General features: G+C 41.6%; 1 protein-coding gene across 1 annotated transcript in view; it reads right to left on the bottom strand.

The window, feature by feature from the left end:
• The window catches only part of CWF19L2 (CWF19 like cell cycle control factor 2), a 174895-nt gene extending 164003 nt beyond the window's left edge, over positions 1-10892 (bottom strand). Inside the window, exon 1 of the mRNA XM_054015545.1 lies at positions 10764-10892. Coding sequence (XP_053871520.1) covers positions 10764-10850 — 87 coding nt within the window. The 5' untranslated portion in view covers positions 10851-10892. The remainder of the gene's footprint in view (positions 1-10763) is intronic.
• Positions 10893-21273: the final 10381 nt, after the last annotated feature.

Raw genomic sequence — 21273 nt, 5'->3', positions numbered from 1 at the left:
GCCCAGTGACCATTAAATTAATGTGATCCCCTGAATATTAGATGAAATAGAATAGGTAAGAAGAATCAGTATACTGTTAAAAAGAAAAGACATGATCAAACAGGAGGCAAGGTTTGTTTTAAATTTCATATCTTGGCCAAAGAACCAACAATATTCACATCAAATGAAAAGACACAGGAGCCTAGGGAGTTTTAGGAACTACATTGTGGCCCATATCATCAATTTAACACCAAGCAAGCAAGCAAGCTAGTAGCTGTAACATCTGATCCTTTCTATCTCCAAAAATGTACCTAACTCCCTCTAGCACTCAATTACAATATTCACTTTTTTATACAGTGTAAGTTTTTCTCCTATTATTTCAGCCATTCCTATGGGTAAAAAACTCTGTCTACACTACTTTCTTCCTCAACTTCAGACCATGACCTTCTGTTCTACTTGCCTATTAAAATTACACAGAGCTTATTGGCATCAATCTACTTTTCTTCCCTTTCTGTATTTTATAATTAAACCCCCACATCTGCTTTGGGGGAGGGGGGGAAGTGGGAGGTTATGCTATAGAGGCTAAATCTAATAGTTTCACATCTCTCAACACAGAGCCGTTCAAGCACTTTATTTCAAATTAAGGTTCATTAATTCTTTGTAATGCCACAAAAATATCCAACAATTTATCCTTTCACCCTTACAGATAAAATGCACAAGATGGTAGGAGTTTACATCTTGTCACTGTGACAGCCTTTTTAGTTTCTTAACCATAACTATAGTATGCTACATTTAACTCCTTTTATCCCAAAGTGCTTTATTAATTCTTAAATATACAGATACATAGAGCACCACTAAGTGCCACAACTGTGTAGTAGGAAACTGGACACCATGCTGCCCAACATACTTACAGTCTTACCCTGCAAAAGACACCTACCCATTCTATGCCTCAGTTTCCTTATCTGTAATAGGATGATAATATTCCCTCAGTCACAGGGATGAGGTGAAGTTTAATTCTATAATGTCTGTAAAGAGCTCTAAAATCCTTATTTGGAAGATGCTATAAAAATGCTAGGTATTATAACAGCACTATTAATTTAGAAGGACGCACTTCGCCAAGGACAGGGGAGCTCTTTAAATCCATGCAAAACTTACAGCACCTTGTTTGTTATAGCCCCATCAGAAAAAAACACCACACAATAAAATTCAGGAAACTCTATTTCAATGTCTCCCTCCACTCAACTCCTCAGCCCTGATGAATACCTCAAAGAGAAGAAGTTGCTGTCCCAACCCTCATTACTACAAGATGTGGGGCTAGATATGCTTGGCTACACAGAAGGGGGTCTTAGCTTTAAGGGATCCTGGGATTGCTCCCCTTATCACCCTGCAGCTGCTAACCATCTTCTATCTCAGGGGTGGACAAACTTTTTGGCCCGAGGGCCACATTGGGGAAGAGAAATTGTACAGCGGGCCATTAATGCTCACAAAATTGGGGTTGAGGTGCAGGAGGGGGTGCGGGCTCTGGGGTGGGGCTGGGATGAGGAGTTTGGGGTGTAGGAGGGTGCTCTGGGCTGGAACTGTGGAGTTTGGAGGGCGGGAGGGGGATCAGAGCTGGGGCAGGGACGCAGGAAGGGTGCAGGTTCCAGCTGGGAGTGCGAGCTCTGGGGTCAGGCTGGGGATGAGAGGTTTGAGGTGTAGGAGGGCTCTGGGCTGGGATTGAGGGGTTTAGAAAGCAGGAGGGGGATCGGGGCTGTGGTAGGGGTGTGGGGAGAGGCTCAGGGGGTGCAGGCTCCGAGCGGCGCTTACCTCAAGTGGCTCCTGAAAGCAGTGCTATGTCCCTTCTCCGGCTCCTACATGGAGGCGTGGCCAGGCAACTCTGCACGCTGCCCCATCTGCAGGCACCGCCCCTGCAGCTCCCATTGGAGTGCATAGGAGCCAGAGCGGGGCCATGCCGCAGCTTCTGGGAGCTGCGTGGTGCGGATCCGACTCTGCGCCCCAGCCAGAGAGGGGCCAAGCCACGTGGTGCGGCTCGCGGGCCAACTTAAAACGGCTCATGGGCCGTAGTTTGCCCACCTCTGTTCTATCTCCAACTAAGCTTCCTCCCTCCCCTATTGTCATGAGCACTACAGCTGGGTCTACATCAGTCTTTTTCCCCCTTCAATGTTTCCTGCTGTTGCTATCACCAGGACGGCTTCAATGCCTGTGGCAGCAGTGAATGCATCAGTGTGGGCCAGTTGCCAGAATTTCAATCACGGTGTCATCTAATCCTGCTCAGAGCAGATTTAAACAACATGGCGATTAAAATGGCAGTTGCACCAGCACTGTATCTACAGCAGTACTCCCACTGTTGCTACCAGGGGTAGAGTGATGGTTGGGAAATTTAGGAAAATATAGCGTAGGCAAGATCTATGAGGTTCCCTCAGAAAGCTCAATAGGAAGGAGCTACAGAATTTAAGAGGCAGGAAACCTGTAGGATTCTACAGAAGTTACTTTTAAAATTACGATATCTTCCATTGTTGTTTTCGATGCTGTTGTGTAACCCTGTTGATCCTGGGATATTAGAGAGACAAGGTGGGTGAGGTAATAGCTTTTACTGAACTAACTTCTGTTAGTCTCGTCTGGAACTCTGTGTAGCTTGAAAGCTTGTCTCTTTCCCCAACAGGCATTGGTCCACCCTGTCTTTCTAAAACTTACAGCATTTAATAGAAAACCACCCTATAACATTCTAGAATTGAGATATAATTGTCTATTAGGAAGAGGACAGCATTTTTCAAAAGGATGGTGATTATCTCTGAGATGCCAGTTAAAATCCCTTGGGGTGCTAAATTATCCTCCCGGCATTTTTTTAATATACACCTCTACCTCGATATACGCTGTCCTCGGGAGCCAAAAAAACTTACCACATTGTAGGTGAAACCGCGTTATAGTGAACTTGCTTTGATCCACCGGAGTGCGCAGCCCCCGACCCCCACCCCCTGAAGCACTGCTTTACCGCGTTATATCCGAATTCGTGTTATATTAGGTCACGTTATATCGGGGTAGAGATGTACCAATATTGAGTTAATGATGCTGACCTCACCTCTTTCAAAGGTGAGAGTCAAGGATACAGAAACAATTCAAGGGGGACTTGACTTGGTGAAAGAACAACGAAGAAAAATGCTCAGTGTTCCAGTGTACAAATCACTGTGGGTGAGAGCATAACAAATAGTTCTGCCTCTCCTCTGGGGCAGCAGAGCCAACAACACTATGTGGTTCTCTTGCACTAAATCCCAGATTTAAGGTTCATTTCTGGAATTCTCCATAATAAAACCAAGTGAAAAATAAATGGCCAGGCATTATATCTTCAAGCAAAGTATCAACCACTGCACCAACAGCCAGATTTATAAGAAAAATAACTGACGGGTTCATTTGAAAAACGTGCAAATTTCAGTTTGTTTTAAGTTCATATACAGTATACTGAATACAGTCATTCATACTTGTACAAATTAATTCTTTAAGGTTTTGCTTATTTTTTCAATGAATATAAAATATAAGAATCAATGTCAGACTACTGGTAAGGACTTCTGCTTTCCAAATCAACAAGCATCAACCATGAAACCATCTTTTTGTTTCAAAATAGTGAAAGAAAGCACATCTTTTATGCCAATTTTTTATACAAATCTAAATAAAATAGATAAGCCAATGCACCATTCTATACTGTAGAATAAAAGTATTTCATGGTAAAAATGGTATTCACATTATTTCACAGACATATATCTTCATATTTATGTAAAACTGCAATCTCAGATGAGGCCTTGTTTATATACCTACAGAGGTATTTTGTATTGATATTCCTCATGTTTTATTGGCATATGACTACAGAGCATAGTTTCTACTACAATTCCTACTAACTCAGGCTCCTCCTACATGAACTTGAAGCAGAAAAAGAAACACAAAAATGTATATAGTAAAAAGACAGAAGACGTTTTACTGATTGGCTTTTATATCAGAAATTCAGGTACTGTCTATGCCTCATTACCCTGGCAGAGTCTATGGGCCACTGGAGAACTAGCATTATGAGGATATCATAAATATCAAGCAAGAGAAACATGGATTTGGGGAGGGTAGCAGGTGGCAGGAAAGATTTATATAAACTAACACTTTTGTTTACACCTATTTAAAATCAAACTCCAGATGGCAGATCACACATTTTGCAGCATCCCAGAGTTCAACTCTAGCTAGCTTCTTCTACCACTGACTTACAATATTCATTTATCTTACTGTCAGTTTAAGTTCTCCCCTCTTACCCCCTCATTATTTCAACCATCCCCAACTATTATAAGAAAGGAGGTGAAAATCTGGCACCAAATATGGGTGCTGAAAGATTCTGGCCTTCATCTTGAAGCATCTCTTATATACTGCTGAAGTTGAAAAGCATAGGGTATCGCTTGCACAGAAAAGGGGATGGATACACTTATTTCAATGGGATACGGATATTCATAGTTACCAACTGTATAGTAAAAACTAGTTAGGTTATGGAAAAAGGGATGGTGCAAAAGAAAGCATTATTATAGACATTATTACGTGATTACATTAAAGACCACGTAGTGGAAATAAAGATAGACATTCCAAATAATAAATACAAATATAATAGTGGGAGTTAAAAACGCAGTTTCCAGTATCAGAGGGGTAGCCGTGTTAGTCTGAATCTGTAAAAAGCAACAGAGGGTCCTGTGGCACCTGGACAGTTGTTATGGTGCGGTGCGTGGTTGCTGGTGAGAATATGCTTAAGGTTGATGAACCCTATAAGATCTTCACCAAGCATTCTCAAAACTATGATACCCACACAAGGAAATAAAGAAACAAATCAACAGAGCCAGATGTGTACCCAGAAGCCTCCTGCTACAAGACAGGCCCAAAAAAGAAACCAACAGAACTCCACTGGCCATCACCTACAGTCCTCAGCTTAAACCTCTCCAACGCATCATCAGTGATCTACAACCCATCCTGGACAATGATCCCTCACTTTCACAGACCTTGGGAGGCAGGCCAGTCCTCGCCCACAGACAACCCACCAACCTTAAGCATATTCTCACCAGCAACCACACACCACACCATAACAACTCTAACTCAGGAACCAACCCATGCAACAAACCTCGATGCCAACTCTGCCCACATATCTATACCAGCAACACCATCACAGGACCTAACCAGATCAGCTACAACATCACCGGTTCATTTACCTGCACGTCCACCAATGTTATATATGCCATCATGTGCCAGCAATGCCCCCCTGCTATGTACATTGGCCAAACTGGACAGTCACTACGCAAGAGGATAAATGGACACAAGTCAGATATCAGGAATGGCAATATAAAAAAACCTGTAGGAAAACACTTCAACCTCCCTGGCCACACAATAGCAGATGTAAAGGTAGCCATCTTACAGCAAAAAAAATTTCAGGACCAGACTCCAAAGAGAAACTGCTGAGCTCCAGTTCATTTGCAAATTTGACACCATCAGATCAGGATTAAACAAAAACTGTGAATGGCTATCCAACTACAGAAGCAGTTTCTCCGCCCTTGGTGTTCACACCTCAACTGCTAGCAGAGCACCTCACCCTCCCTGATTGAACTAATCTCGTTATCTCCATACTGATTTATACCTGCCTCTGGAAATTTCCATTACTTGCATCTGAAGAAGTGAGGTTCTTACCCACGAAAGCTTATGCTCCCAATACTTCTGTTAGTCTTAAAGGTGCCACAGGACCCTCTGTTGCTTTTATCAGTTTCCAGATGCTTGATAGAAGTATTGTAACAATATGCTGAACAAGGTCAATGAAGAAAAAAATAATAAACGTAGCAAAGTGGCTTTAAATACCTTACTATTAACAAGCTAAACAGCTCAGAAGATATAGGGACTTGGTAGGGACAAGCATGTTCTCAGTACCACAAATGATTGCCCACTCAACTGAGTGGAAACCCATTGACTTTAACTAGCTTTGGATCCGATTCTAAATACAACAGTAGGAAGTTACTTTGTAAACAGATTTATTTTAAAAATAACACCATTTAACTTTTGCTTTTAGGTTTTAAAGCAGTATTTGTCAAAGCTGAAGCAAGTCAGCACACTCCTAGAATTTTAAACTACTCTAGCTTAAGGACATCAAGAATATAAATATTTTAATGCATAGATGATGAAAAATCCATCTTCAGAAGCTTTAAAAATACTGAGTTAATTTTTTTTTCAAATATGGACTGTTTTTTTTTTTTTCAAATATGGACTGTTTTTCTTTCCTCACTGAACAAACCAAATTCCAAGTTTCCAACCTCAGCTGTTTTGGAGCTACGTGTGCATAAGATTCCAGTCAGAATAGCACTGAAATCTTTTTATGACTACTCATACCTCAAAATAGACTACCGGTTTTGCTCAGACATTCCTAAAAATTCACCTTTGGGCTGAGACCAAACATAAAATGTTTCATGCAAATAGGAATTTGTTTGAAAAAATCATAACGAGAGGAATTAGAATGGAAAATGGAACTCATTCTCAACTAAACTATTACCTCCAAGCAAATGGTATGATATGGAAAGGGAGATGATCACTTGACCTAAAATAAGCATAAAATTTTTTTAGCTGTTTCATCAAATGCTATTTTAAAACTAATTTGCCCTTTGGTGTGAACAAGTCTGAAGTCTGCACATTAGCATTCTCCACTAAGAAATCTCATCTCCTGGCATCAGAGGGTTAATTACAAGCTACCAGCATCTAATCCTCACACATCTCTTCTCTGTCTGCCACCTAAATGCTTCTTCAAAGTTGGCCTCTTCACTGCTACAGCAGCTGTGTCTTACTGTTCTGATGTTTCTGCAATGCCACCACAGTAATACCTCCTCCAATAGCATTGCTAATGCTAATGCACAGGAATGCCATTGGATTGGTTAAATCTTAATTCACATGATTTTTTAAAAATAGATTGCAGTGCATTGAAGACTGCAATTCTGGTATTATAAAACAACAAGGAAGTGTTTAATTTGACATTAACTTACATAGTATTTTATATATCACCTTAAAAATAATAATTTAGGAGGGAAAGTAAAAAAATACTTTATCTTGACCCATATGCCCAATTTCTGGGGAAGATATGAGCTATAGTTAAAAAAATGTAAACTATGTTTTCATAGGAGAATTGTAAGAACCACCACTTATCTTATGTAAAGCTGCTAATAAAAGTAGGAGTCTATATACAGTGGAAAATGGTTGTTTGCTAAGCACTGCCAATGTGCATGGCACTCTACAAGATATAAAAATAAATCTCTGCACCAAAGAACTTACAATTTAGAAAGGAGACACTAAGAAGAGATGATGATTGGGAAATGATGGCCTACATGCGAGCTTCCTGTTTTTCCAGATCAACACCTTTGTTACGTGTTGCAGTGGTTGGGCAGAGCGAGACAGTAAAATCCTGGCTCTAGTGACAGCTAAATCTGAATATACAAAATATTTTAAAAATCTATGCTCTTTTCAATTTGCAGGATTCTCAAACATAGTAGGCATATTCAAGACAAATGTTAGTGAAACAAAATTACTTTGGCTACACGTATGACTTGGTCCTAAGGACTAAAAGAATTTCCTTCAATCAGCTGTGTTCATCTAAGAGAACAAACTTCAGGCTTACAATGGAGATTTTGAGTGTGTGTGTGTTTATATATATATATCAAATCTGTGAAAGTAATGGCACTTTTACTTATATCACTCATTTATGGCAAATCTAAAAAGCTTTCCTAAACAGAACAATGGGTTACAAGTTATTTCTGTGATTTACAGATGCTTCTAGCGCTTTGAACAGACAGCTTATAAAAAGTTGCACAGAAGAGATAAAGACCAATGATTTTATTTCACTGAAATATGGGGTAGCATATTAGAGAACATAGTTTTGCATTGTTAGTGGGACAGTTATATTTACAATCACCTATAACAATGTCTAAGTAATGTACCACTTGCTTTTAGTAAAACTTAAAAAAGAAAAAAAAATGGAATTTGATTTCATATAAGAAAGAATTCTGAGCCAATATATTCTCTAATACCAGCAAGCTATAAATAAATAAATAGTAAAGATATTTGTATATAAAACTTATTTGGATATATACCTCAAAGTATTGTAGGCTCTAGAATCTAGATCATCTACTAAAAGTCAGTGGGAAGGCAGGCTCTTAATTCAGTGCCATTTGTTACCATGCCAGTCCTCATGTCAAGATTTAAACCACATTCATACCTACTCAAGTATAGTTTATAGAATTAATTCACAATATGCCTTTCCATTAGATTTACACACAAACTTCGCCCATGCTTAGATTTGAAGCAACAAAAGTAAACATTTCCAGGATACAATTTGCTATTCTTCACTCATTTTGTTAAATTGTTTTCTTCTAAATCACATTCATGAATTAAAAAGGTAAGAACAGGAATAATTGGAAAACTAAATCACTAACAAATCTGGATTCTCAACATATCAATTCTGCAATATTTTTTTTTTAATTCTTCACAGTGTGATGCCTAACATTTAAGTGGCTGAAACCCACATTTAAAGGTTCTTACTTTATTGTAATAAAGTGCAAAAAGAGGTAATTCAACCAGTTCCGTAGGTGGAGAGTATGATGTTTCCCTGATGACTTACAAGGGGAAACTGTCAATTTCAAGTTCCAGTTAAAAATAAATAATAAATACATAATTTCTAGCCTTCACTGATGCAAAAAATAATCTTGACTGTGAAGCCTCAGTGGTTCTCAACCAGGGGTATATATACTCCTGGGATATGCAGTGGTCTTCCCAGGGGTACATCAAATCATCTAGATATTTGCCTATTTTTATAACAGACTACATAAAAAGTGCTAGTGCAATCAATACAAACTAAGATTTCATAGAGAGAATTACTTGTTTATCCTACTCTATATACCTTTCAGAAGTGGTGTGCCGAGTCTTCATTTATTCACTCTAATTTAAGGTTTCGTGTGCCAGTAATACATTTTAACATTTTTAGAAGGTCTCTTTCTATAAGTCAATAATATATAACTAAACTATTGTTGTACATAAAGTAAATAAGGTTTTTAAAATGTTTAAGAAGCTTCATTTAAAATTAAATTAAAACACAGAGGCCCCCGGACCGGTGGCCAGGACCCGGGCAATGTGAGTGCCACTGAAAATCAGCTCATGTGCCGCCTTCGGCACACGTGCCATAGGTTGCCGACCCCCCTGTACTATACACTGAAATACAAGTACAATATTTATATTCCAATTGATTTGTTTTATAAATATGTGGTAAAAATGAGAAAGTAAGCTATGTTTCAGTAACAATGTTTCAATAAAAAAATGCTGTGACACTTTTGTATTTTTATGTCATATTTTGTAAGCAAGTAGTTTTTAAGTGAGGTGAAACTTGGGGGTATGCAAGACAAATCAGACTCCTGAAAGGGGTGCAGTAATCTGGAAAGGTTGAGAGCCACTGATCTAAGTAACCCTCTGCAGACAGATTCAGTGCCTCTGCTGTTGCTCAAAGCTTTCACAAATCCAGTGAACTTGACAAGACTGGCCAGTTTCATTGCTGTTATTCAAAACCCCAGACATCTATGAAACTGACAACCACCCTGACAATTTCATGCTACTGCTTCAGGGGTCAGCAGCAGGGGCAAGCACAGGAAATGACAAAACAGAGGTCCACCAAATAAATGGTGGAAGAGGACTTCAAATGTATGAGACATCTGAGTCATACAGTTATGAGGCCAGTATAAAATATGTAGCATCTAGATCCAGGGACGACAACACTGGTAGGGATGCCTGCACTCTTCCCTTTCCCAGGGTTAATGTTCACAATGGTGTGTTGCTTCTCAATCTCATGGCTAGGTGACCACACATTGTTTGATTTGGCCTTGGGCTAACAAGCTTAATCCTCTGGCTAGCAAGTTTTCAATATCTTCTTCAAACCAGGACTTTATTGCATTGCATAAGCAGAGCGTTACTCAAAGTGCAACTTGCCCATGACACCGGGGCTAACTACGTTCTCTCTCGCCAAGTTCCAAAAGGCTAAATTAACCTTTCCTTCCTGTCCTAAACTTCCGATACACTGTTAAAAACAGCTGCCAGGCCTCACTCCGGAGACGGCTGCATTTCACTTGTGGGTGAAGGGACTTCTTCGTGTAGGTCCTGCTGTTTGAGCTGTGTTTTGCTCTGTGTTTGTACGCTGGGGAGCACAATGGGGCTCTGGCAATGTAAGTAACAATGAAATAGTCAGGGGCTGCTGAGGGACTACACCAATGTAAGAGTGTGACAGCCACCTCATGGCCCCGGAGACTCCACAGCAGCAGCGAGGACATAGAATATCAGGGTTGGAAGGGACCTCAGGAGGTCATCTAGTCCAACCCCCTGCTCAAAGCAGGACGAATTCCCAACTAAATCATCCCAGCCAGGGCTTTGTCAAGCCTGGCTTTAAAAACCTCTAAGGAAGGAGATTCCCGCTGCTCTCCTGGCACTCAGTGCCCGACCTGTGTACACAGCTTGGGGAGACTCTGGCCGGGCAAACTGGGCGAGGGGAGAAAGAGGGACTCGCGGGGGCGGGAGGCAGAGCCAGGGAGCAGGGCAGGGGATAAGAGCAGGGAACGGAGCGGTGCCCCCAGGGGATAAGAGCAGGGAGAGGGGCTGGAGGACTTCTCCCTGGCCGTGGGGATGGCGGCGAGGCGGGCTGAGGACCAGGGGGCTTCTTCCACGCGGGGCTGCAGCAGGAGGCAGCGGAGGGGCGGCCGGGCTCTCACCTGCACCAGCAGCGCCTCCCGCTCCCGCCGCCTCCGCTCCTTCCGCGCCTCCAGGCTCCGCTCACTTTCAAACCCCCCGGACGCCATGGCCAGGAGCTGCCGTAAAGTGACGCCGGGGCCGGCGCCCAGTGTGCGGCGCTCGCGGAAAATGCCGTAAAGTGAGTAGCCGACGGCCCCGCGGTCCGTTCGCCGGGGAGTGCCCGGGTTTGCCGCCCGAGCCCGGACAGGCAGTTCCCCGCCGGGACTCACCCGGGAACCGCCAGCAATAGCCACGGAGCCGCTCCGCACTGCGCCCTCTGCGGGCCGGGCCGGGCGGCTCCATCCCGGGGCAGGGCTTGCCGGGGTCCACACGGGGCTGCGCCTGCCTCTCGCCTCTCGCCGTGGGAAACGTTTTGTTTCCGCTCACCGGAGGCCCCGTGTTTCCCTTGCTGGTCTGTGGGTTGGATGTTGAACTAGTCCAGCCCTTCCCTCGGGGTCACTCCCGCTCTTCCCAGGCCCCAGGCTCCCCACCCACCACTTCGGTTCAAAGCACTTTGCACAGCTCCCTCGAAAATGCGTTGTGATGCCAGTGCTGCCGCAGTGCACACGCGTGAGGTGACCTCGGCATCTGGCCTCTCCCTTAGGACGGAGCTTTCCGGAGCGTTGGAGTTTTAATCGCCTTCCGTCATTTGCTATAATTTCCGAGTTTTGCTTTGGTGGTGGCTTAATAGACACCACAGTTTATGTTTCCTGAAACCCAAACCTTGCTACCAGCTCCAAGAACAGGTCAGTTAAACATCTAGAATGACAACTTCCCCCAGAGCAGATCACACCCAACCCCATGCCAGCTACCAGACTCCCACAAGGATCTTTCCACAAACTATTAGGAAAATGTCAGAGTAATGTCATTTAATGAATTACCTTTTTTACACTTTATTACTATAAAGTAAGAGCTTTTGAATGTGGGTGCCAGCCACTTAAATGTTAGGCATCACGCTGTGAAGAATGTAAAAAAATGTACTGAAGAATTGATATGCTGAGAATCCAGATTTGTTAGTGATTTAGTTTTCCAGATATCCGTTCTTACTTTTATAATTCATGAATGTGATTTAGAAGAAAACAATTTAACAAAATGAGTGAAGAATAGCAAATTGTTTCCTGGAAATGTTTACATTTGTTGCTTCAAATCTAAGAATGGGTTAAGTTTGTCTGTAAATCTAATGAAAGACTACATAGCAACATGACTTCATTGGTAAATGTTTTTCATTTACATTCAGCTTCACCCCATCACTCCCACATGGCAGCATGATCCAGTGGATAGAATGCTGGCCTGGGAGTCAAGATGAGACCTGGATTATTTTCTCAGCTCTGCCACTAAGGCCTGGTCTTTACTGGGGGGGGATCAATCTAAGTAACGCAACTTCAGCTACGTGAATAACGTAACTGAAGTTGACATACTTAGATCTACTTACTGTGGTAAGTTGACGGCTGACGCTCTCCCATCGACTCCGCCTACGCCTCTCGCCCTGGTGGAGTACCGGAGTCAATGGGAGAGCACTCGGCGGTTGATTTAAAATTGACCCCCTCTGGATCAATCACTGCCCGTCGATCCAGCGGGTAATGTAGACAAGCCCTAATAAGTAGGGTCACAGGCAAGTTACTTAACTTCTTTTTCTCAGTTTATTTAGCATAAGAGATTAATAAAACTCACTTTGCTTTGTAAAGCACTTTGAAGTCTAAAGAACTATACATGATTATAAGTATCCCCACACTATAGTTTATGAGGTATAGATGAACAAACCAGTTTATTTATGGCAGTCTTCTTTCAAGGTGGGCAACTAAAATGGATATTTTGAGAAACTCGTAAAAAAAATTATGTGGTTTATCACTATCTGCCCAGAGAGGCTCCTTCACTGCACAATGCCACATTGAGGTCAGTGCAGCTCCACACAAGCACAGAGTTCAACTGGTATGGATCCACTTTCAGGTTTGGGGCCTGAGTTCATGATTCTAATCAATTTCTTTTCCCTTCACGTCCAGTTGATGTGTTGCAATGTTTCTGTGCTGGAACACTACTACTGCTGCTGGCCAGTTGCCTACTGCCTAGGATGGGTCTGGGCAGGATGAAAGAAACTGATTAGGAAGTTTGCTGAGGCTCCTATACCTGGCAGTTAGCCAACAGCATGTGCCAGGTCCAGTACACCACTTATGTAACAAGTATTGTGCCAGGACCATAAGTCCCACATCACCTCCATGTTGGTGCACATAACAAAATTCATTCCGCACATGGTTTGGGAAAAACTAGAGGGAACACTGCCTGCCAGGCCTGCTTTTTCATAAAGAAGCAGAAAAGGGCACAAGCCAAATTATTCTAAAATCCTTTGCAAGTCACCTTTAATGGCTAGCAGGCCATCCCCTGTTCTATACTCTCATTCTGACTTCGGAAATCAACAGTGCTAATAATAGAATATGGTCTACCCAAACTTGTACTCCAACAGTGAGACACTAACCTTTGCAGAGTGAGTTACCATTTCCCATTTAACACTGTCCCTAAGAGAAGTTGCATGGTCAGTGGTGAGTGATTTTATAAATGTCTGTACTGCTTGTGTTCCCCACTTTCTTTTAGTGCTCTGTGTGAAATTTTCCATAGAAAAGAAAATTGTCAAAAAGTCAGGGGAAAAAATTCTTTCCACTGAGTGTGATTCTGTACAATTCACCTTAAGCAGAAAGCAAAATTTCACAAGAAAAACGTGCACTTTGCTCTGAGAATATGAAATGTGTTGGTCACAGTTAGAGGGAAGCTGGATATATCCTGATTGTTGCTTTGTGAGTTCTCCATCTGAATCTTAACAATGTCTTCTGAAGCACTCACACAGAAGAAAGGTCACAGCCAATGAGGTGTGAGTGTGTGGGGTGAGGTGTGCAGAGGCCAAAATGGACTGAATCTAATTCAGTTCCTAGTCTTCAGTTCATTTCTAAAACAATCCATTTCTCAGTTTGCTACTTGTGTTGCTGGGAGAAAATGATAGTTCAGATTGGTATGGGAATGTCCTGTGGTTCAGTGAAAGAAATAAAAAGTCAGTCCCATGAGAAATTATAGAAAAAAGCAAAGGATGATATAATTAGAGGGTATTTTTCTTTTATGGAAGTTTTACTAAGTCGGTGCCACAAAAAATACCTTGTACCATGACAATGGAGCAGCAGCACCCATGTTATTTATTAGATAGCCATGCCTCAGTTCATTATGGAGGCTTGAATCAAGAAACAAGACATTTTTACCTCTGTAAAATCAAAAAGACAGGCAATGGCATCTAACTTCAGCAATAAAAGGGTTAATGTAGTATTAATAATATTGACAGCCTACATTGTAAATTCAGTTTACAATGAAAATGAATGAAGAGACTCCTGGAGATCAAAGGATGATTAATCCATTCCTCCATATTCAGTATCAGACCATGTGTTTTCTGCCTCTAGGCAATAGTTGTTTGGTTAACGTGCTCAGCTAGTTAGCAGACAAATGGTATCTTCAGTTACAGTTAGATGGAGCAGAGCCACAATTTAAAAAAACAGATCCATTTTTTCCCCAAAAGTTCTAGGTTATTTGGATTCAGGGTTTTCAGTTAGACAGTTCTCTAGTTACAGTTTTGGACTAATATGTTACAAATAAAGGTTTTGTAAGGAGCCCATATAAGTGTAGATGGTACTGAATCATGTAAGTAATAATTTGCTTAATTAATTTATTAAGGAGGTTTGAATGTTTTGTTTCTTTTCAAGACCTGAAAACTATGAACAACATTGGGTGGGGGAACATATCATAATAATTGTCTCTTTATTCCTATCCCTAGCAGATGGTTGTGATTTTCAGTGCCCCACCATGGCCAGTCACTCTCTTCTTAGCCTATCATCTCTTTTGCTCTTATGTGTAAGAAATTGAGACTAGCCACGTAGTTCAGCTGCCGGCCCCTGTGACTTGCCATAATAAAAATCACTTTGTTTCCAGGGAAATTGCTTCTTCTCAATATTTTCTGCACAGAGACTATATAAGATCCAGAGGTGCATATGACAGCAGGTACTTGCGTCAGTGGCTGCTAATATTTTCATGTGACATGGGTAACTTTATCTGGACCTGGCTGGATACTTTGGGAAGTGCTTGGTTCTGATTGTCCTGACATTTTGACTGCTTGAAAAATGCTTTATTTGTCCTCAAAGTTTTTTTTTTTTTAAATAGGTAAGTAAAATAAATCCTGAGCTGTAATCTAACCCCATTGTGCCACTTTTGCACAGGAAAAAAGTGAGAAAACACAGATCTTCCTAGCTGTGGATTCCGTTACTGTCATTTATAATAAGTCTCCTTTGCATCACTTTGGCAATGTAAAGGAGCCTTAAAAATTTTACAGGTTTTATGCTCTTGGGGGAATTGACTGAGAATGGGAACAGTTAACTAACAACAGAAACATTAACAATGTTACTATGTAAGCAGGCTGCTACATTTCTGCCTCAGAAAATGAAATCAATTAACTATCAATAGTGCCATTAATAATGATTTTTTTTTCACATCAAGAACAGTGTTTTATTTCAAACATTGAAACAGTTTTGTAGGAATGCACAGAGCAGACTCTGATTCTTCCACACCATATCCCCTCTCAAGCAAAAACTGACTGAATTTTGTTTCAATCTGTTATCTGCTATAAAATGAGCCTCCAGGCAATTTAAGGGATAGCACTGGCTGATTGCGTTTCCAACCCTGGCAATACAGCTGCTTGCTTCCTTGCAATGAAGGAACATAACTAAATTTCTGCCTTGGGACAGACAGAGCCTGCCTCATGCTTAACAACCCAAAGCCCTACCCGTCCATGCCAGGTGCTCTGCAGTAGCAAGTGAGAAGGACAGTCTCTCTCTCTCTCGCTTGTTCACACTCATGCACACCCAGCCCTGCCCCCTGACAGTGATTAACATCCTTCATACAGGCACGCATGCCCAGCCACCCGCCTCCCCACAGTGATTTGTGTCTGTGACTGCTGCTCCAGGCACACTAAAACAGACGTACCACCTGGGCTGCTGGGGAAGAGGCACGTGTCTCCCGCAGACTTCTTCTGCATTTTTCTGTGTGGGGGGCACCATTTTTCTTCCGCACCCACGCAGAATTCAGTCAGGAGTAGCATTTGTATGTTATGCAACATTGTCTAGAGCATCATCGTGTAGAGTTTCATTACTATGCAATGAGTTTAGAGTGCTTCGCCACCATTGATACTTCAGATCCCTGGTCTTCTACCCGCTAGCTTCTACATCCTTGGGATGTGAGAACTATCTTCATGCTGCCGGGTCTCTTTGTGGGTCCTGCAGGACTTCCAGTTGGTGCTGTGTTCTCCTCATTTATGTGTTTAAGGCATAGCCAGAAGAGGAGATCCAACTAGAGGCACTGCAGGATTCATATATAGACTTAGCTGTGTAGAAGCATCATATGAAGCTCTCCCACCACAGTGGGAAGGGGGAGGGGAAAAAAGAGCCAGAAAATCATGAGAGGACAGGCATGGCTGGAAACTTCCAGAATGTTTGGGGCACACATTTCCTTTCTCTGAGTGAAAAATCATCATTGAAGAAACTGTTAGAAATCTGAATTTAACCGCCATGTGGAATTTCCATGCTTTTTTTTTCTTGGTAGAACATCATAAGGTCTTCTCCCCCTCCAGCTTCACTTACCTAATTTAGGAAAGTGTTTTTAATGTTTTAATTTTACAATGAGTTAAAAGGAAGGTATAATTTGATTTATAGTCATGGCATCTCAATCCCTGGCCCAGTAGTGGGTTAAAATACTACTGAAACAATGTTCTTAAGGCCTGAGGCTTTGCCCTTGTCACAATCCTTGACAGCAAACCCTGTAGAGGTTGTAACATTTTTATTTAGCTTATATCACAAATAGAAAATAAGCTCATCTCATTTTGCAAGCACAAATCATCCTCAGGCCCACCCTTATGGCAGGAAGGCAATAGTAATTATACAGTCCCCCAGCATGAGTTCCAGGTGATATGGACAGCCACTGAATTAGAAAGAGGATTGTATTGTGTGAGACGTTTTCTATTAACTTTGTGTATTGACCTACACTGAAAGCAGATCCAGATCAGGCAGGGACAAATGCAATGTCTCTTCTGGTCATTGTCAAGTTTCAGCCAGAGTCTCTCACTATGATTCTGGATATGTTAAGAGCTATAACCTGCAAGTTGGTTCCATTTCCTTTGGGCCTAGTAAAATAAAACAGGTGGAAGAGGGAGCAGCATTAAGTCCACTGTTGGCTACTGTATTTAATGCTTTTCTGTTGAAGGGCAGTGTGCTAAAAAGAAAGGACAGAACTATTTAATAAATTTCCATTAACCTCCCAAGCAAGCCAATAAATCCTCAAGATTAATAAAGGCTGCTGACACATAAAAGATAATAAGCATGGATAATTGACAGCTGTCCATTCCCCGGACATCATTTGCCAATTAATCTAGTATACTCTCCATGCCAGACTCTGGCTGAGAACAGGCTTAAGAAAAGCATAAAACCTTAGATTACACCAAAATTGCTTTACTGCCCTCCTAATAAAAACTGGCCCAAAAGAGAAGGTTAGAGACATGGTGATCGTTAAAGAATGTCAATTTAAAGAGATGTTTTCTTGAACATGGACCTAAGAACTACCCATATTTGAGGGGAATTCCAGCTTTTGTGTATGGTTCTGTGAATCTCTGTTCTATCACCTCTCATTCTCAATGTGTACGTGAAACCACTGCAGAGAATGGACTGATTTAGGTTACCATAGTTGTAGCTCAACCCCCGCACGGACAAGCTTTGCCCTTATTGTAGGGAGCTCCATTATGCTAGTGGAGCAGACTTATGGACCAGTCTTTGCCCCCCAAAGCTTTAGTCATTCTTTTAGATGCTCAATGGCCCAGGCTGTCTTGAAGATAAGGATGAGATCTTGAACTTGGATTTAGTATTCTATGGGAAGCCAGGGTAGAGAGTGGAGGACAGATTTGATGTGTTTTCAGTAGCCTCTTTTATTAAGGAGACACGCTGCATCCCCTTGTGCTGGTACAACGTTCTTTACTAGCTAGAATTGCCTAAGTGCTGAAGGCTTAATGCCCAGGTATAGTAGTCCAGCCACGAGGTGATGAAGGTGTGAATAACTGTGGATGGCATCTCTTAGCCAACTGAAGATGGTAGAAAGTGTTATTTACAGCTACTGCTATGGGAGAGCTCGGTGTCACTGAAAAATCCAAGAGCACACCTCGCCACAGGCTGAACTGACCCTTTTGGAGGTGTGTATCTTCAACCAAAGCAGAGTGCATCATAGCTGCAATCTTTTCAGAATGCTCACCCAGGGAGCATATTACACCAGCTCTCCAGGGTAAGTACGTGCTTCCAGGTGCAATCTGATGTGTTGACCTATACAACCCTATATGATTTGGGTTCCATTATGCAGCCGAAGAAGTGGGCTGTAGTCCATGAAAGCTTATGCTCTAATAAATGTGTTAGTCTCTAAGGTGCCACAAGTACTCCTGTTCTTTTTGCGGATACAGACTAATATGGCTGCTACTCTGAAACCTGTCATAAAGAGTCTTGTTACTCTTGTGAGAGTTGAGGCATTATTGCTTAATGTCCCTAGATTTGAATGGCTGCTGGCAGGGTGTTCTTAGTAGAGTGCCCTGTGCTCTAGAATTTGCTTCTCTGGTTGGATCAACAAAGCTAGAGACTGGTTGGAGGATTTGGAACAATTTCAGATGCTTTGAGAGTGGGTGGCAGTTTCTCAACATCTTTGTAGTAATTTCACTTGAGTCAAATTTCAGGGGTGGTAAGGAGCCATAAAATTAAGGTCAGACCAACTATGTCCTGTTATTCTGGATTGTTCTGTTGAGAGGAATGATGAGCTTTGAAGAACATTCCATCAGTCTTTCACTAGAATGCGATGCAGGGCTATGAGAGGGTAAGGAGGAAGTGTGGTGGGGAGAAGTGGCAAAAGTCTTTAAGAATAACAAAATGTAAATTAGAAGTCTGAGAGAGAGAGAGAGAGAGTGATCTGAGATTAAGGACAATTGAAACAGCAGCAAAAATGTTTACCAGCCAAGACGTTCAAAAATACCTAGTGATGTTGTGGACAAGATTTTCAGAAGTGTCTAAACATATAGCTCGGACATGTCCCTGTCCCAAAGAGTTTACAGTTCAAACAACACACACATACACTCCTCAAGATACTTCAGTAGAGGGAAGGGGTGAACATTATTCATGAAAAGGGAGGATGCATTGCATTGATGGTAAGTTGCAAAGTAAATAAGAAATTAACAGGGTCTCAGTCCTATCTCTGTTTCTTCATGATACATAAAGAAAGCCAGATTTCCCCCTACCATCCCACCCCATGTTTATTCTTTTTTCTGCTTAATTGTTCCTTAGAGATATATGATTCCGAGTCTTGACTTCCCTTTTAGGGTTGGGACTTCTAAAACAATACAGAAATGAGCAGGGATCCTAGAAATCTGTTTTCAACGGAAAAATGGAGAAAAATGCAGAATTTGTATTTTTACAGGTAATCTTTGGTTTTTACATTTTGTGAAAAAATAAAAACATATGTTAACTATTAATTAAATTTTACTGAAAGTACCAATGTCGCTTATTGAATGCGTGCAACCTCCCCCTCTTGTGGTTGATTTTTGAATGCACTTTAATTTTACAGTGAAACGCAGTTTATCCAATCTAATTGAGAGCGGGGCCAGATCCGATAATTAACAGAGCTTGTTATCCCTTATTTTAAGATGGAGGGAGGGACTTGGGCAGTCAGCCCTGTGCCAGGAGGGCTTGGGTGGTCAGCCCTGCCTGGGACTGACCGCCACAGCCCCAACCACCCAGGGCTGACTGCCAGTTCGGTTAATATGTAGAGGTGGATAATGGAGGATCAGATAAACAGGTTCTACAGTATATCAATAAAACACGTTCAACTGATACCTATATATATTGTGGCTAGGGAATCTAAAGTTCAACGTTTCATTTTAACCACAGAAAAACACAGATTTTTATGTTTTTTGAGCAGATAATTTTAGTTTCTTTTGTCATGGAAAACTAGGATCCCTGGAAATGAGTATAGGGAGAATCAGCCTTTAGTTGAGGGAACGGGGTAAACAATCCTTAGGCTATATCTACACTTAAAATGCTACAGCAACACAGCTGCTATAGCGCTTCAGTGTAGACACTCATGACAGCGTTGGGTTCTTCCATCGCTACAGTTAATCACTTCTTCGAGAACTGTCTACCCTGGGGGTTAGGTCAGCTTCACTACTTCTTTCAGAGGTGTGGATTTAAATCTCCAGTGAAGATCAGGCTTTAGTATGCCAAGTGTTTTGGTTCCATTCAACAGGTCTTGAAAGAGTTAATGAGTCAGACTAAAACTCATTTTTCTTTTCAAATGCACTTTACTTCCTTGTTACTTGTGATGTCATAATATGCTAGTTATCCAGCTGTCTGTAGAGTCTTCCAGTTAAGCAAGATCTGAATGTCTAATGTAACCCTCCCCCACACACAACCCAAACTTTTGAGTTTTCTTTAAAAGCCACTCTCTCCCCCCTAAGGAAGCAAAAAAGGGGGAAAGCCCAATTATTTTCTCCTTCAACAAGGAATCTAAAGCAGAAGAGAAAAGATGCATGGCAGATGTCATAGTTTTCTGTACCAATTATGGACTGCCCACTGAGCTTGCTTGTACACACACCAGATGTGTTCATCATAAGATCCTTTAATCCACTGCCAAGTACGCCTAAGCTTTATTTAAATAAGGTATATTACAGACCGTGCCACCTAGTGGCTAAACGAGTATAATACAGGTTAGCATTCCGTTACATCCCCCCCTTAAGTTCTACTTTGCTACCATTTAAAATATTTACATCTGTGAAGTTCACTACCGATCAGTCTGATAAGTGTCTCTGATATTTTCATGTTTTTCATTCCCAGAATCAGTTTTCAGCCACTGCATGCACAGCTCTTATAAAACATTCAGTATTTTCCCCTGGTTCTTGTACTCTCTGGTGAAAACATGCTCATGCACATTTCTCTGAGGTACAAAATATGCATCAAACATAGCCAGAACCCTTTCATAGTCTTCTTTGTGGCTATCTTCAGTAAAGTCAAAGGATTTAAAGATCTGCTCTGCTTGCGTCCCCATCACATAAATTAAAGAAGATACCTGTATATCTCCAATTTCTTTGTGAAGTTTGTTTGCAATTCAAAATCTTTCAAATACTGCTTCCAGTCTGTCCATTGGGAAGGTTTGTCAAAAAGCTAAAGTTCTCTGGGGCATTGAAGAGTGGCATGCTGATGAAACCTTTATTGCTGTTCCTTCTGTCTGCAATTATTGTTGCTTTGTTCCTTCTGTTTTTGTTCTTGGTTTACTCCTGACATCATGTCATGTTCTTTTGTACCAGATATGGCCTGGTCACAGAGCTTGCTTATACACATCAGATATGTTCATCATAAGATCCTTTCATGCACTGCCAGGTATGGCTGAGGTTCATTT

The sequence above is a fragment of the Malaclemys terrapin genome, chromosome 1, assembly GCF_027887155.1.
Source record: "Malaclemys terrapin pileata isolate rMalTer1 chromosome 1, rMalTer1.hap1, whole genome shotgun sequence".
In the NCBI taxonomy this organism is placed as follows: Eukaryota; Metazoa; Chordata; order Testudines; family Emydidae; genus Malaclemys; species Malaclemys terrapin.
The sequence above is the reverse complement of the archived record's forward strand: the minus strand, read 5'-3'. Positions and strand labels throughout refer to the sequence as shown.